The 17,344-nt window shown below is 43.3% G+C and overlaps 1 protein-coding gene across 1 annotated transcript; it reads right to left on the bottom strand.

Annotated features, from left to right (window-relative positions):
• Positions 1-5,620: 5,620 nt before the first annotated feature.
• LOC122540214 (F-box only protein 6-like) lies at positions 5,621-16,148 on the bottom strand. Its single transcript, XM_087980177.1, has 4 exons — positions 15,955-16,148; positions 11,758-11,853; positions 10,891-11,026; positions 5,621-8,106 (listed from the first exon to the last, which is right to left on the bottom strand). The coding sequence occupies exons 1-4, from the start codon at positions 16,146-16,148 to the stop codon at positions 7,972-7,974; spliced, it is 561 nt and encodes a 186-aa protein (XP_087836303.1). The 3' UTR covers positions 5,621-7,971.
• Between the last annotated feature and the right edge of the window lie 1,196 nt (positions 16,149-17,344).

Below are 17,344 nucleotides of genomic sequence, written 5' to 3'. Positions count from 1 at the left end.
TGTGTGGTCTTAATATGTTCTGATTCTGCTCCACAATGCCAGGTAGATGCCAGTACTGTCACTGTATGAACAGCCTGGCTAATTCTGGAGCACAGGCTTCAGGATTATTGCTGGAAACTTGTCAGGCCCAATCACCTTCATAATACCCAACGCCTTGTCTATTCTTGATATCTCGTGGAGTGAACGGAAGTGGTTGAAAGCTGACATTTGATGCTGGGCACCCCCTGAGGAAGTGGAATACGTTTGAGAGATTTTCTGCATCTTCTTCCATGAAAACAGAGAAAGTATTTGGAAGCCATCAGGTGTTGGCTGGAGTGGACAAAGTTGTGTCTTGTGGTCCTGCTCCACAGCTACCTGATGAAGGAGCAGTGCCCTGAAAGCTAGTGCTTCCAAATAAACATTGTTGGACTATAACCTGCTGTAAAGTAATTGGAAGCAATTCAAAAGAGATTCATTTAGACAGATTCCTGGGATAAAGAAGTTGACTTATCAAGAATGGCTGAAGAAGTTAAGCCTTTACTCATTAGAGTTTGGAAGACGGAAGGTTGGCTTTACTGAAAGGTACAAGTTTCTAAACGTGCTTGATAGGGCAGATGTTGAGATGGTGTTTCCATTAGGAGGGGATGCTAAAACCGAGATTGAAGGTTTCACGCAGAGTTATGAATGCCTGGAATTTTGTACCCCAGAGAGCTATGGAGGCTGGATCACTGAAAGTATTTCAAGAGGAAGTAGGTAGATTTTTGAACTATCAGGGAGTCCAGGGCTACAATGAGCCAGCGTGAAAGGAACATTGAGGCTTAGGAACGATCAGCCATGACCTTGTTGGAAGCTAGGGCAGGCGTGAAGGGTGAAATGGACTACTCCTGCTCTGATTTAAGTTCTTATGCTCCTTTTCGCATCACAGTCTCGTGTTTCTTCACCCACAATATGTTAAGTTTCCCTGATGGATCCTGAACTCGTAAATTTTTAACTTTCTCAGGCTCTGCTTTCTTTTGCACTGTTAATGATTGACTCTGTCTTGACGACATAGCATGAGAGTTTCTCTGAGAACAGCATTTGGAAGACCAACTGCTTTCATGTTGAGATGGGGTTTTGTACAGTTTTGTTTGGCTAAATTAGTACTGAGTGTGGAGTAACTTTCCATTTTCACAACCCATTATCCACATCAATAATTTTCCGGTCCACTATCATAACATTAAATATACAGTAAATCCCCCCTCTCCATCTTCTAGCCAAATGATGTGCCTCAGACCCAGTCTCAGAAGAGGAGATACTTAGCACCATTTCCATTTCCCACCTCACCCATTCCATCACTCTTTTGGGTAACATTACAATTGATGCTAGCCATGAACTATTGGTTGCACTGTTGCATTTCATTGGCTGTGTAGACAAGCCCTACTCCAGGATTTTGCACATAACCTTGCTGAGACTTTAGAGCAACATGGTAGGAATGCTGCACTGCCAGAGATACTGTCTCTCCAGGTGAGACTTGAAACTGAAAATGATCCCAATTCACTACTCAACGGTGTGTGGTTTGGACAAAGTTCTAGTAAATAGGTGGATTTTTTTTCTCTTCACACATCCCTAATTTACAATGTCAACCATATGATTCTGAAGTCACATGTAGGTCAGACCAAGTAACAACAGCAGATTTCTTTTCCTAAAGGACATTAGTGAACCAAATGGGTTTTTCTGATAATTGACAACAGTTTCATCATCATCATTAAACTTTTTAATTCTCCCATGGGACCTTCCTAACTCAGAGTCTCGGTTGAGCTTCAAGTTCAGGTGGCAAGATCCCATTGGGCTACAACATCTCCTGATATTGAATATTTCTACAAACTATTTTTAGGAGACAAAAGGTCTTGTTGAAAGTTGCCCCGTTTACCCTTTCATTCTTGCAGCATTAAATGGGGCCTGTAATCCTGATGAATGCTGATATTTGCTTTAATGTTATTTCCTGTATGATCCAATTGGTGCCACTCTGAGGTGTGGCCCTTTACTCCCACTCTCAAATTCTCAAGTTGCAGTGTCTTTCTCCTCCTCCCCAGATCACCCAGCACTGCTTCCCACTCCTGGATCTGCATTCCCATTCAGGACCAGGACTCAAACAGAAGCAGGAGCTCCGATGTTGAGGAAGTTCAGGCACTGATGGTTCAGAAGTGCTGGAGCTTTTGCTACCCATGATAGAGTCATAAAGATGTACAGCATGGAAACAGACCCTTCGGTCCAACCCGTCCATGCCGACCAGATATCCCAACCCAATCTAGTCCCACCTGCCAGCACCCGTCCCCTATCCCTCCAAACCCTTCCTATTCATATACTCATCCAAATGCCTCTTAAATATTGCAATTGTACCAGCCTCCATCACTTCCTTTGGCAGCTCATTCCATACACATACCACCCTCTGTGTGAAAAGATTGCCCCTTAGGTCTCTTTTATATTTTTGCAAGGTTTGTAAAGATTTGTAGCTCAGGTTAAGGTTTGCTCGCTGAGCTGTAGGTTTGATATCCAGACGTTTCATTACCTGGCTAGGTAACATCATCAGTGGCGACCTCCGAGTGAAGCGAAGTTGTTGTCTCCTGCTTTCTATTTATATCTTTCTCCTGGATGGGGTTCCTTGGGTTTGTGGTGATGTCATTTCCTGTTTGTTTTCTGAGGGGTTGATAGATGGCATCTAGATCTATATGTTTGTTTATGGCGTTGTGGTTGGAGTGCCAGGCCTCTAGGAATTCTCTGGCATGTCTTCGCTTAGCCAGTCCCAGGATAGATGTGTTGTCCAAGTCGAAATGGTGTTTTTTTTCATCCGTGTGTAGGGCTACGAGGGAGAGAGAGTCATGTCTTTTTGTGGCTAGCTGGTGTTCGTGTATCCTGGTGGCTAACTTTCTTCCTGTTTGTCCTACGTAGTGTTTGTGGCAGTCCTTGCATGGAATTTTATAGATTAGATTAGATTAGATTAGATTAGATTACTTACAGTGTGGAAACAGGCCCTTCGGCCCAACAAGTCCACACCGACCCGCCGAAGCGAAACCCACCCATACCCCTACATTTACCCCTTTAACCTAACACTATGGGCAATTTAGCATGGCCAATTCACCTGACCCGCACATCCTTTGGACTGTGGGAGGAAACCGGAGCACCCGGAGGAAACCCACGCAGACACGGGGAGAGTGTGCAAACTCCACACAGTCAGTCGCCTGAGTCGGGAATTGAACCCGGGTCTCTGGCGCTGTGAGGCAGCAGTGCTAACCACTGTGCCATGACGTTGGTTTTTTCCATGGGTTGTACTGGGTCTTTTAAGTTTGTTTGTCTTTGTTTGAGAGTGTTGGTGGGTTTGTGTGCTACTAGGATTTTGAGGGGTCTTAGTAGTCTGGCTGTCATGACTCCACTTCCAAGGAGCTATGAACCTGCACCCCAAGGTATCTTTGTTCAGCAACACTCCCTAGGACCTTACCATTAAGTGTATAAGTCCTGATAAGATTTGCTTTCCCAAAATGCAACACCTCGCATTTATCTGAATTAAACTCCATCTGCCACTTCTCAGCCCATTGGCCCATCTGGTCAAGATCCTGTTGTAATCTGAGGTAACCTTCTTCACTGTCCAATACACCCCCAATTTTGGTGTCATCTGCAAACTTACTAACTGTACCTCTTATGCTCACATCCAAATCATTTATACAAGTGACAAAAAGTAGTGGACCCGGCATCAATCCTTGTGGCACTCCACTGGTCACAGGTCTCCAGTCTGAAAAACAACCCTCCACTACCACCCTCTGTCTTCTACCTTTCAGCCAGTTCGACTAGTTTGCCCTGTATTCCGTGAGATCTAACCTAGCTAACCAGTCTGCCATGGGGAACCTTGTCGAACGCTTTACTGAAGTCCATATAGATCACATCTACAGCTCTGTCCTCATCAGTCCAATTTGTCCACACGGACCAGATATTTTAAATTAATCTAGTCCCATTTGCCAACATTTGGCGCATATCCCTCTACACCCTTCCTATTCATGTGCCCTTCCAGGTGCCTTTTAAATATTGTATTGTACCAGCCTCCACCACTTTCTCTGGCAGCTCATTGCATACACTCACCAGTTGCCTCTAGGTCCCTTTTAAATCTTTCCCCTCTCACCTTAAACCTATGCCCTCTAGTTTTGAACTCCCCTATCTGGAGAAAAGACCTTCTCTGTTCACCCAATCCATGTCCCTCATGATTTTATAAACCTCCATCGGTTCACCCCTCAGCCTCCAAAGCTCCAGGGAAAATAGCCTCAGCCTATCCAGCCTCTCCCCCTAAGAAGGGATATCGGCTGGGTGCTGGCAGGTGGGATTAGATTGGGTTGGGATATCTGGTCGGTATGGATGAGTTGGACTGATGGATCTGTTTCAGTGCTGCACATCTCTATGATTACTAAGGTAACATCCTTGTAAATCTTTTCTACATCCTTCCTTGCTGCCCTTTCTCCCCCAGTCCTCCTGAGTACTCAGAAAAGGAAAGCTACAAGCAGGAACATATTTTTAAAAAGTAACTGTAAAAGCCCCAGCAATTCTGCACCATCAGGATTCCCACCACTGGTAACACTCCAGGTTCAGATTGGATCTGGTTCTTGAATGGGAACGCAAGTCCAAGAAAGAAAAGCAGAGACAGGGAGATCAAGCAACAGAGAGAGTTCACAACTTGGAGAGTGGGGAGAGCCCTGACTTAACAAGGGTTGAGGAGTGGGAAAATCTGTAATACCCAGAAGGAAGCGGAAAGAAGGCCAGGAAGGAGGTTGGGAAACAGCAATGAGATACTTATAGCAAGTTACATTTTTCTTTCATACTTTTAAACTTATTTCATTTTTAAAATGATTTTGTTTACCAATGGAGGAAGTTAGTAATATCAAATATTGAAACTTAAACTGTTGGCTCAGTGGTTAGCACTGCTGCCTCACGGCATGTGGGAACCATGTTGGGGGGTTGGGGGAGTCTGTCTGTGTCAAGTTTGCACATTCTCCTTATGTCTGCATGGGTTTCCTGCAGGTGCTCTGGTTTCCTCCCACAATCATCAATTGGCCATTCTAAATTGACCACAGTGTTAAGTGCATTAGTCAGGGGTAAATATAGGGTAGGGCAATGAGTTTGGGTGGGTTACTCTTCGGAGGGTCAGTGTGGACTTGTTGGGCCAAAGGGCTTGCTTCCATACTGTAAGGGAATCTAATCTAAAAATATAATGATAGGGATTTTTGATAGGAAAAATTCCACAGAACCCAGTTACTATTTCAACACTGAAACTCCTCTGAGAACCAGCAACCCTTAAGTGAGGACTTCCTATACAGAGAAATATTCCCAAACTCATTTATAATCTCACTGCATTCAGTCACTAAACCAAAACTCCTTTGAATGAGCATTAAAGCATTCTAAATTTCTCTCCTGCATCCAACTTACAGATCAGAACAGTGACATTCTAAGAAGTCAGAAATGACAAGGGACAGAATTTAACACTGGGAAAGAAAAGAACTGATTAAATGAGAAACAGAATGACTAACTTGGTTAATAATCCCCCTTAAGGCACGGTTACTCTTGTGAACCCGCCTCATTTAGTTACTTTATTAATTAACCTACTCACAAAAACTCGAACTAGTTTTGAGTATTTAACAAACACTTTATTGCATATAGTCTCTGCAACAACAGCTTACACAAGGCAATTACACAAATCAATAGGGTTCAAACAGAGACAAAATACAGACATTTCCCATTTACATCATATTCAGAAGGAGAGAGCAGCATTGGTTTATCTTGGTCAAGCTATAATGATATTTTGGTGGTTATCAGCGTTGCCCAAAGCACATCCTTACAGACAGTGGGACCTCATCAGTGCAAAAGCTCTCTTTCACCTTGGTCATTGAAGTTTAGATGTAGATTTTAAGCTACTCATATTATGAAAATAAGATAGTTTTGCAAATTTATTTCAGTGCCCTTGAACAGCTAATAAACTAATTCAGGTCAGTCTCCTCAGTTGACAGCATGGTGGGAATCCAGTGTGTATGATAAGACAGACAAGTTCACAGTCACCTCTTTAACAGTTGATGTTTGTTTCTTTAAATAGAAACAAGCCTGGTGTCTGCTTCAAGCAGAATTTGTTTCTATTTCAGTTGACCAGAACCTTTGCAAATTTTTGGCTCCAGCCCATCAATCACAGAACAAGGTAAATGTGTATTTCACAATGAAAACAATCACTTCTAGATCTTTCACAAAATAACAATGTTTTATTTGTTAATCTGGAATGTGTCATGAACAAACGCAGTTCAGCTAAAGCAGGTTCATCTCAAGCATATTATGTTCATAGGTTGAAGTTGCACTACCTGATATTTCTGTCTTATGCATTGCAGCAACTTTTATACACTCTGCCCACCATTCCATTTCTATTGGTGGCAATAAAATGGTGGACGTAAGTGTTCAAACAGCAGCAAACTGAGCCAAAACACCTTTCATTACAAATAGAACTGAGAAACCAAACACTAAAAGTATGTGACAAAATGAAGGAAGTGAAACTTTCTGCATGAATAAAACATGGTTGGAAAAGGTTTTCCTTTTCCTGTGGTCAGAGGAGGATGGGGGAGGAGAGACAGGAAGTCAATGTGCTATTTCCTCCAAAATGGCCCCATGCAGAGCAGTGAGCTGAGATATTTCAATGGTATGGTGTGTGGAAACGGAGGCGAGTTCACTGTTTTGTTCACAAGGTGTATGCATCATAAACAAAATTGAGCCAAACAGACAAGGGGGGGCCTACTTCAAGGAAGCCTGGGATTGATAAGTGTTAAATGACACACACGCCCATCAGAAACTATTTAATCAAAAATACAATGGATTCCACACAAACACTGGGTCACTCATTAATTTAATAGAGAAGTGAAAGAATTATTTGGACCTCTGTTGTACTGCAATATTTGAGTAGATTCCTCCAGCCAGAGTTTAAGACACATTAGCATGTTTATTAAAATGAGACACTGGGGAGGGGTGCAAAGGGACAGTTCAGTGCTGACCTCATCATTAACATTAAAACACATCAATGTCAATCCCACAGATCAACAGCAACCTGGTTTTAAATTACCTCAATGCCGATAAACGGGAAAGGATTATTTCTTCAAAATACGGAGCCAGTGTTAGTGAAAAGTTTTTTTAAAATTCTAAAAGTCGTCACATGTGCTCTGAGAAATGGTTTCCTTGTCCAATGAAGGATCCTGGTTTGAGTGATTCAACCTGCCAGCTCCTTTAAACAGGAACAGAGCTCTCAGGGTCCTAGAGAGATTCCACTATCTGTCCAAACTGGAAGACCACCCAGTGCAAATCACTCACAGACCAACACATGGGGACAACAACGTGAATAAGATTAACATGAGGCACTTCCCCTTCAATCTGGAAAGGGTCAACTTCCATTGACAATTTTTCTCTCATGTCTTCTTTCAACCAGATACCTGTTTCAGTGCAAGTGAAGCTAGGTTCTTGAATCTCTGGGGTCAACAGTTTAAATATTAGCAACAAACATGTCAATGCCATTTTTGACATCTCACAGCATGTTATTTCAACATGCTGCAGAAAATAACCAGACAGTTTTCCCCAGCAGTCGATGAAAAAATAAAGTGAAATCAACGATACTCTCATATCAAAGATGCAAAAATAAATTGGAATTAACCAAACCCTTTGATAATTCTCTTTGATAAATTTACAAGTGCTCAAAAACATTCACCATATCTAGCAGCATAGAGAGAGAGAGAACCACAATTGACATTAAAATCTTGCATCAGAACTGTCCTGAAATGTTAATTGTTATTCTCTCTGCAGAAGATGCCACATTTGCTGAATGTCTTCCGACTCTGTCTGGTCTTTCCAGACAGTTATCAGATTTCCAGCATCTGTGGCATTTTACTTCTCCTTCACATTTTGAGAAAATATTTGGTTTTCTTCTTCTTTTGGAGTCCAGTCGCAGCATATTCATGGTTCTATGATAACACTGCTGTTGGTGACTCGTACTCCATACCATCCTGCCCAGTACTGTGTGTCCTGCCCATGGTGTGAAAACCAAACAAAACGAACACCAGGACCATAATCCTCAAAAACGTGGGTCAACTGTAAAGCAAGAAGTATCGTCAGTTATAACAGCATGTGAAAGAATGATCCCCTTCTTTACCCAGAAGAACTGATCTGATCTATCTCTACTCTATTGGAAAAGTTAACAGAATAACAGACTATTTAATTACTAAACAGCAACTGGCCTCCAATATAGTAGCATCCCACAAACACACCTTTTGTAAAGGCAAATTCAGTAAAATAGATTGTCTCGCAGCAGAGAAAGCTCCAGCTTTTACTTGTAACAGACAGAGGAATAACGACTTCCACACCCAGCTTCAAGACCCCAGCAACTGTTGAAAGCTAAACTAAAACCCTGGTTCTGTGGGAGCCTGACTCCACCCATTCAGGCTGCTTCCATGGAACAGCACGGTGGCTCAGTGGTTAGCACTGCTGCCTCACAGACTCAGGGACCTGGGTTCGACACCAGCCTCGGGCGACTGTCTATGTGGAGTTTGCACATTCTCTCAGAGTGTCTGTGTGGGTTTCATCCAATGCTCCGGTTTCCTCCCACAATCCACTGATGTGCAGGTTAGGTGAATTGGCCATGCTAAATTGCCCAGTGTTAGGTGCATTAGTCAGGGGTAAAAATAAGGAAGGGGAATGGGTCTGGGTGGGTTACTTTTTGGGCCAAAGGGCCTGTTTCCATACTGTAGGAAATCTAAGCTATTGTTCCAACTTAATAAAAAAAAATCAAAGGCCTCGCAAACTGTTTAGTCTATTGGCCTGGAGCAAAACGTTTGGTACCTCTGTCTCAACCACTCTTCATAAAAAAAAACCGGAGGCAAAATATACCTCAAACTCATAGCACGCAAAGTATCGTCACACAAGTTTCGATACCAGTCTCCTGAAAGCACATAGAGACAATAGAGAATGTAAGGAACCAATCAGAAACACCTTTTACAGTCAACTAGCTGGCCTACAGTGATAATAGAGACTCTCAGTAAGGAAAACGCTGAGGGAACATGGAGGAGGGAACATGGAGGAGGGAACATGGAGGAGGGAACATGGAGGAGGGAACATGGAGTGAGAGAGGGAGAGAGGGTGTTGAGGAAGAACAGGGGAAATAGGAGACTGGAAGGCAGAAGCTGTTTTTGGATACCATCACTGTTTGACAACAGTGCAGAAACAATACCTGTATTTACATAGTAAAAAAGGTCAACTGGTTATAGAAGCTGTAAAGATGAGTGATCCCCAGGACCTGATCAGGTGTACCCGTGAACTCTGTGGGAAGCTAGAGAAGTGATTGCTGGGCCTCTTGCTGAGATATCTGTATCACCCATAGTCACAGGTGAGGTGCCGGAAGACTGGAGGTTGGCTAACGTGATGCCACGGTTTCAGAAAGGTGGTAAGGACAAGCCAGGGAACTATAGACCAGTGAGCCTGACCTCGGTGGTGGGCAAGTTGTTGGAGAGAATCCTGAGGGACAGGATTGACATGTATTTGGACAGGCAACGACTGATTAAGGCTTTATGCATGGGAAATCATGTCTCACAAAGTTGATTGAGTTTTTTGAAGAAGTAACAAAGAAGATTGATGAGGGCAGAGCAGTAGATGTGATCTATATGGACTTCAGTAAGGCGTTCGACAAGGTTCCCCATGGGACACTGATTAGCAAGGTTAGATCTCATGGAATACAGGGAGAACTAGCCATTTGGATACAGAACTGGCTCAAAGGTAGAAGACAGAGGGTGGTGGTGGAGGGTTGTTTTTCAAACTGGAGGCCTGTGACCAGTGGAGTGCCACAAGGATCGGTGCTGGGTCCTCTACTTTTTATCATTTACATAAATGATTTGGAAGCGAGCATAAGAGGTACAGTTAGTAAGTTTGCAGATGACACCAAAATTGGAGGTGTAGTGGACAGCGAAGGAGGGTTCCCTCAGATTACAACAGGATCTGGACCAGATGGGCCAATGGGCTGAGAAGTGGCAGATGGAGTTTAATTCAGATAAATACGAGGTGCTGCATTTTGGAAAGCAAGTCTTAGCAGGACTTATACACTTAATTGTAAGTTTCTAGGGAGTGTTGCTGAAGAAAGAGACCTTGGAGTGCAGGTTCATAGCTCCTTGAAAGTGGAGTTGCAGGTAGATAGGATAGTGAAAAAGGTGTTTGGTATGCTTTCCTTTATTGGTCAGAGTATTGAGTACAGGAGTTGGGAGGTCATGTTGCAGCTGTACAGGACATTGGTTAGGCCACTGTTGGGATATTGCGTGCAATTCTGGTCTCCTTCCTATTGGAAAGATGTTGTGAAACTTGAAAGGGCTCAGAAAAGTTTTACAAGGATGTTGCCAGGGCTGAAGGATTTGAACTATAGGGAGAGGCTGAACAGGCTGAGGCTGTTTTCCTGGAGCATCAGAGGCTGAAGGGTGACCTTATAGAGGCTTACAAAATTATGAGGGGCATGGATACGATAAATAGGCAAAGTCTTTTCCCTGAGGTTGTGAAGTCCAGAACTAGAGGGCATAGGTTTAGGGTGAGAGAGGAAAGAGAGACCTAAGGGGCAACTTTTTCACACAGAGGGTGGCACATGTATGAAATCAGCTACTAGAGGATGTGGTGGAGGCTGGTACAATTGCAACATTTAAAAGGCATTTGGATGGGTATATGAATAGGAAGGGTTTGGAGGGATATTGGCCGGGTGCTAGCAGTGGGACTAGATTGGGTTGGGATATCTGGTCGGCATGGATGGGTTGGACCGAAGGGTGTGTTTCCGTGCTGGACATCTCTATGATTCGATGAGTGAAGGCTAGATAAAGAAAATGGAATGAAACATAAAATGAGTACCTGCTTCCATTGTGCATCACTCCACTGGGGGATTTCGATCGCCTTCGATTTGTATGTCTGGATAACGGTCTTATTTTTAGAGAGTAGCTTCACCTCCAATGTATACGTACAGCCACAGTCTCGCCTTGCTGCATACCTGCAGGATGGTATTCCAATACTAGCTCAGGAGAATACACTGACAAAGCAGGTCAGGCATAGTCGTGTCCAGAATCACTCTAAGTTTACATAAAATATTCACCACTAAGAAATCATTCAGCACATTTATATGTTGATGATAGAAGTTTATAAAATAATGAGGGTTACAGAGTTAAAGGTAGCTGACTTTTCCTTAAGACAAGTGATTTCAAGATTGGGGGGGGGGGGGGGGGGAGACAGAGGAGAGAGATTTTTAAAAGACATGGGGGCAATTTTATTTTATTTTTTTACACAGAGGATGGTTCCCGTATGGAATGAATTTCCTCAGGAAAGTGGTGGATGTGGGTGCAATTACAAAGTTTAAAAGACATGTGGCTGTGTACATGAATAGGAAATGTATTGAGGGATATGGGCCAGGTGCAGGCAGGTAGGACTAGTTTAATTGGAATTATGTTTGGCATGAATTAATTGGATCAAAGGGTCTGTTTCCATGCTGTATGACTCACTGTCTGTCCTTCACTATTAATGTTAATGATCTGTAAACTTGTTCAATTTAGTTTTTAAGTCTGTACATTATGCCAAATGTGACCCTTAATACAGAAACAGAAAGAAAGCTTATTATTTTCACCCTGCCACGAGCTCACTTTTAGTTTCTTTGTTTAAATGTGACATCTAATTTTTGTCTGATGTCAGTCTGATCAAGTATTATGGGATGCAAGGTTCAATACTTACCAATCACTCACTACAATCTTAGGCTGATATTTATCCAGCAGATTTTCCCATAGTCCATTTGCCACTAGATCAATAAACTGAGATTTCTGGCATAAGCTGTCAGAGAGAGATACAAACAGACTTTCTTTAGAACCAGGAAAGAAATAACTTCCATTTGTATAGTATCTTTCACAACGCTAGGGCATTTCGAAGTGATTTTAGTCAATGTGGTCACCACTGTAATGCAGTAAAATGATAGGCAAGGTGCTAATGATCAGATCAACTTGAGAAGTAAATGTTTGTCATGAGGCCAGGTAAAACACCGCAGTTCTCCATCAACACAGTGGGTTGTGGTAAATGGTTGTTTTTCAGACTGGAAGACATTGAATCCTGGAAAATGCCAGCATCTAAATGTTAGACCACAGCATGGTTTTTTTTTGGGAAGGATACAACTTGGAGGTTGACGAATTTTCGACAGTTCCTCATTTTCCAATGATCCTAAACTGAGGTGTCAAGTAAAGATGATCCCAGTCAACTGCAACAGGTCACAGATAGACCTGCAGATTGGGTACAAAAACAGAAACTGCTGGAAATGCTCAGGTCTGGCAGCATCCACGGACAGAAATCGGAGTTAACGTTTCCGGCTCAGTAAACCTTAGGACTAAATTCTGATTCTTCTCCACAGATGCTCCCAGGCCTGCTGAGCTATTCCAACAATTTCTGTTTTTGTTTCTGATTTATAACATCCAGTAGATTGGAGTGACAGGCAGCAAATGGAGTTAAATGCAGAGAAGTGATAGCACAAGGTGATATAGACTTAGGGCATAAGACTAAAAACGGTGCTGGGAGATAAGGATCTTTGAAGCTGGTAGGATAAATTGACAGCCTAACGAATAAAGTATATTGGATCTTTGGCTTTGTAAATAGAGATGTTGAGCACAAGAGCAAATAAATTATGTTGATCTTTTATAAAGCTCTGGTTATGTCATAACTAGAGTATTGCACCCAGTTCTGATCACCACATTTTACTAAGGATGAGAAGATCTTTATGATGCAGAACAGATTTATCCCAGAATGGTTACAGGGATGAGGGAATTTGGCAAAACCATTCATTTGGAGAGGATGGTGTTGTTCCCTTTGACACAAAGGAGAGTAAAGAAAAGTTTAACAAAGGTGTACAGGACAATGACAGGAAGGGTAGCCAAAGAACGTTTGCTTCCATCCAGGACTAGTGGGTACAGATTTAAGGTTCTGTGCCAGAGCTACAAGGGGGTATGAGAAGATGAACTTTATTTTGCAAAGGCAGTTAATAGTCTGCTAATGACTTGCTGCACTTGAGGTGGCAGAAGCAGAGATAGTTAACAAATCCAAAAGGAAATAGGATCAAAGCTTAAGGAAAATAAACTTGCAGATAGACTAAGGGGGTGGGACTGAGTGGCTTTGGACTAAATGGCCTCCTACTGTGCCATACTAACACTAGGGCCACAGATATTTCACACCAGTCTCAGGGGGCAGATACAAATTGAATTTAACAATCACTCCCTCAGCTCTGCCCTGCTCAATCTGATACTGAAGGTCCTCAAACAAGATTTGAAGGCACAACCTTTGACTTGAAGGAGAGTGTGCTCCAAATCAGCTCGGGCTGATCTGGTAGAAAAATGTCAAAGGGTGGATTTTCCATCCAATCATTGGGGGCTACAGCCACAGTGAGGCGACGCTGCACAAGAGCTGGATGGAGAAACCCCGAATGAATCTTGGTTTGATGGGCCAAAGCATAATCCTGAACGAGCCAATAATCATCCAGGATTGCGCGGCTTGAATAGAAGCTACAGTTACACATTATCTGCATTTCCTTTCTTCATAAAATCTACTCATTTCCTCACAACTGCCTCAGCTCAATGGCTAGGCCAACCATACCTTTAAACAGGATGAGGGAGCTCAAAACCAACCAAGCACCGCTGTAAACAATACCAACAGACTGTTTAATCTGATGAGCACTTTCTCTTTAATTCAATACCAAACAGATGCTGGTCCAAATTGTAGCCTAATGCAGTGAAGTGAAATGTAGAGAAATGTGGGAAAGGGGACAGGGTGGAGAATGAATAGTCAAGAGAGAACAAGCCTTAGGTGTGAAGGTGGAGAGGGTATGTGCTTTTGGGGATAGAGAGTGCCAGCGATAGAGCAATAGCGAGGGTGAGGGCAAGAGAGGAGGCAGGGCAAGAGATGACAACAAAGAGATGGTGAGAGAGGGAATGCGATAAAAACAAGCGATGAGGCAGTGGCAGTGCTGGGCACAGCAGTGGGGGACAGAGGTTGGGCGAGGCACAGCAGAGGGGGACAGAGGCCGGGCAGGGCAGACAGAGAGAAAATGAGACAGAGAGCAGGACAGAAGATAGGAGAGGCGGAGCGAGTGGTAAGCAAGATGAGTAAGTGTGCATGGAAGTATGTGCTTTCTGGTAATTCATTCATCAGGGATGTGGGAATCAATGCATAGGGAACCACTAATTGCCATTCCATTCATTGGCCTTGAGGAAGCGGTGGTGAGCTGCCTTCATTAACTGCAGTCCAGTGGGTGTAGGTACATTTAAAATGCCATTCAGAAGGGAGTTCAGGCTTTTGACCCAGCAACAGGGAAGGATTAGTAATTTATTTCCAAATCTGGATTGAGAGTGACTTGGAGGGGAACTCGGTTCCCAACGTAAGTGTTGCTTGTGTCCTTCCAGACAGTAATGACCATGGGTTTAGATTAAATTAGATTAGATTCTCTACAGTGTGGAAACAGGCCCTTCAGCGCAACCACACCGACCCTCCAAAGAGCAACCCACCCAAACCCATTACCCTCTGACTAATGTACCTAATACTATGGGCAATTTAGCACAGACAATTCACCTGACCTGCACATCTTTGGATTGTGGGAGTAAACTGGAGCACCCAGACAAAATCCAAGCAGACACAGGAAGAATGTGCAAACTCCACACAGACAGTCGGCCGAGGCTGGAATCGAACCTGGGACCCTGGTGCTGTGAGGCAGCAGTACTAACCACTGAGCCACCAGGCCGCCCCTTTCTAAGAAGCCTTGGTGAATTGCTGCAATTCATTTTGTAAATGGTACACACTGCTGCCCCTGAGCATCGGTGGTGGCGGCAGTGGATGCTTGTGGATATGATGCCAATCAAGTAGCCTGCTTTGTCCTGGATGGTGTCAGGCAAATGGGGAGTATTCCATCACACTCCTGACTAGTGTCTTGTTGCTGGACAGACTTTGGGAAGTCAGTAGGAGAGTTACTCACTGCCTCCGACCTGTTCTTGCAGTCACAGTATTTACAGGGCTAGGCCAGTCAGTTTCTGGTCAATGGCAACCTGCAGGACATTGACAATTGGGGATCCAGTGACAGCAATTCCTGTGAATGTCAAGGAGCAATACTTAGGTTCTCTCTTGTTGGAGCTGGTCTTTGACTGACCTTGTGTAGCGCAAATATTACTTGTTACCTCAAATCTGGAGATTGCATTTTGACATGGACTACTTCAGTATCTGAGCAGTCTTGAATGACACAATGTCATTGAGGAAGCAGCCAACATTCAGGCCTAGGGCATTATCCTGATGAATTCGTGGAGCGGAGATGACTGACCTACATACAACCACAATCATTTTCCACTGTATACAAGACAGTGTGAGAGCAAGCGACAGTGCCTTTGTACGTGTGCGTGCATGCGCAAGAGAGAGACAGCAAGAGAGAGCGTGCGAAAGAGAGAGCGCGCGCGAAAGAGAGAGAGAGAGAATTTTGAGAGAAAGAGATAATTAATGAAATGGGAGTACTTGTGCGAGTGAGTACATCTGTGAGACAGTGTACATAAGGGGGGGGACTGAGAGACAGAGGGCAGGAGAGAGGGCGCAATAGATACAGGTTCAAAGACTACGCCTGGAAGAGTAATGTTATACAAGATGCAGGGATTTTCTTTTTCCCCAGTTAGGAAACATTGCAAAAACCATCTAAACCAGCTATTGTAGCATTACTCAGACAATGGTTAAATTTCATCCTGACTTGAGAACGGTGGAGGGATAAAAAGATGTTTGACTCAGGTTTCCAAAGTCAACATGAGTAATGGACTAAATGCTGAAACTGTATGTCCACATGACAGGGAAGGTAATGAGTGACGGTGCTAAGGTGGCTTTTACAGTGAGTTGTACTCGATAGTCACTGTGGAATGGAAGTCTTACCCATACGATGTCACAAAATAATTTTTGACATGATTTTCAGGAAAGGCAGTTCCATTGGCACCTGGTAAGGCTTCTATTTTCCATTGGTCGCCACCATTATAGTCAATTGTCCAATGATTAAAATCTTCTGTTGGAAAATAAAATAAAAAAAGGAAGTAGATTAAAATCAGCAAGAACTTGCATTTATGCTCCATCACACAGATAAAGCACAAGAACAGCAGGTTCAGAATTTTACATTGTACATGTGTGGGATATAGTTGAACTGATAGAAACTGTGTACACTCAGTACAATAACAAACTTTGTTGTACCTTAATATATTACTGATGGTGCGACTGATCACTTTGCTCATTTCAATGATATAGTGGTAGGTCTCACTCTGGTAAAATGGCACATCATTGCTGCACATGCAATTATAGGTGTCAAACAGTGTGTGCTTATCGCACGCAACTGTGGTGCAGGATCAAGTTCTCTCAACCATTCCGATTTTAGGTACTGCCTCCTACTTTCTGTGATACACTGTGTGCCGCTGATTGCCCTCACTTCCTCGAGTGACCAGATTTCCTACGAGTATGGTCTTCAACATCACTGTCTGTGATAGTAATACTGTGAAGCAGAGCAGCCAGTTTGTTACACAAATGTGCAAATTGTTATTGTACTAATGAAGACAATCTAGCCATATCTAGATGTGAAGACAGAAGTCACATGACACCAGGTTATAATCCAACAGGTTTATTTTAAATCTCAAATTTCATGGATCCTAGGAAGTGGATAGTCATCTGAAACAGTTGTTCTAGTGACCAACTGTGTGTGCAATTTTTGTGGCAGACAATGACTTAACTTGATATCTACAGAGATGAATTGATTCACTCAAGCATATCATCTATAATTTCAATTCACCCAAGATCCTTTAACATCTTCCAAAGATTGACCAAGACTGCAGTTTGCCTCAGTGGTAGGGATAAAGTTTGATGGTGTCTGTGACCGGGCAAGTGTTGACAAGATAGATTAGATTAGATTACTTACAATGTGGAAACAGGCCCTTCGGCCCAACAAGTCCACACTGACCCGCCGAAGCGTAACCCACCCAGACCCATTCTCCTACATTTACCCCTTCACCTAACACTACGGGCAATTTAGCATGGCTAATTCACCTGACCTGCACATCTTTGGATTGTGGGAGGAAACCGGAGCACCCGGAGGAAACCCACACAGACACGGGGAGAATTTGCAAACTCCACACAGAGAGTCACCTGAGGCGGGAATTGAACCCGGGTCTCTGGCGCTGTGAGGCAGCAGTGCTAACCACTGTGCCACCGTGCCGCCCTTTGGAGGGGAGTTGGTTGGATAGACTGCATCCGCATCATGAAGGATGCATTTTTCGGTAACATC

Source organism: Chiloscyllium plagiosum, unplaced genomic scaffold (genome assembly GCF_037043375.1).
Source record: "Chiloscyllium plagiosum isolate Xiang-an unplaced genomic scaffold, Cpla_swu_hap1 HiC_scaffold_37, whole genome shotgun sequence".
In the NCBI taxonomy this organism is placed as follows: domain Eukaryota; kingdom Metazoa; phylum Chordata; class Chondrichthyes; order Orectolobiformes; family Hemiscylliidae; genus Chiloscyllium; species Chiloscyllium plagiosum.
Note: the sequence above shows the minus strand (reverse complement) of the source record. Positions and strands in the feature narration are given on the sequence as shown.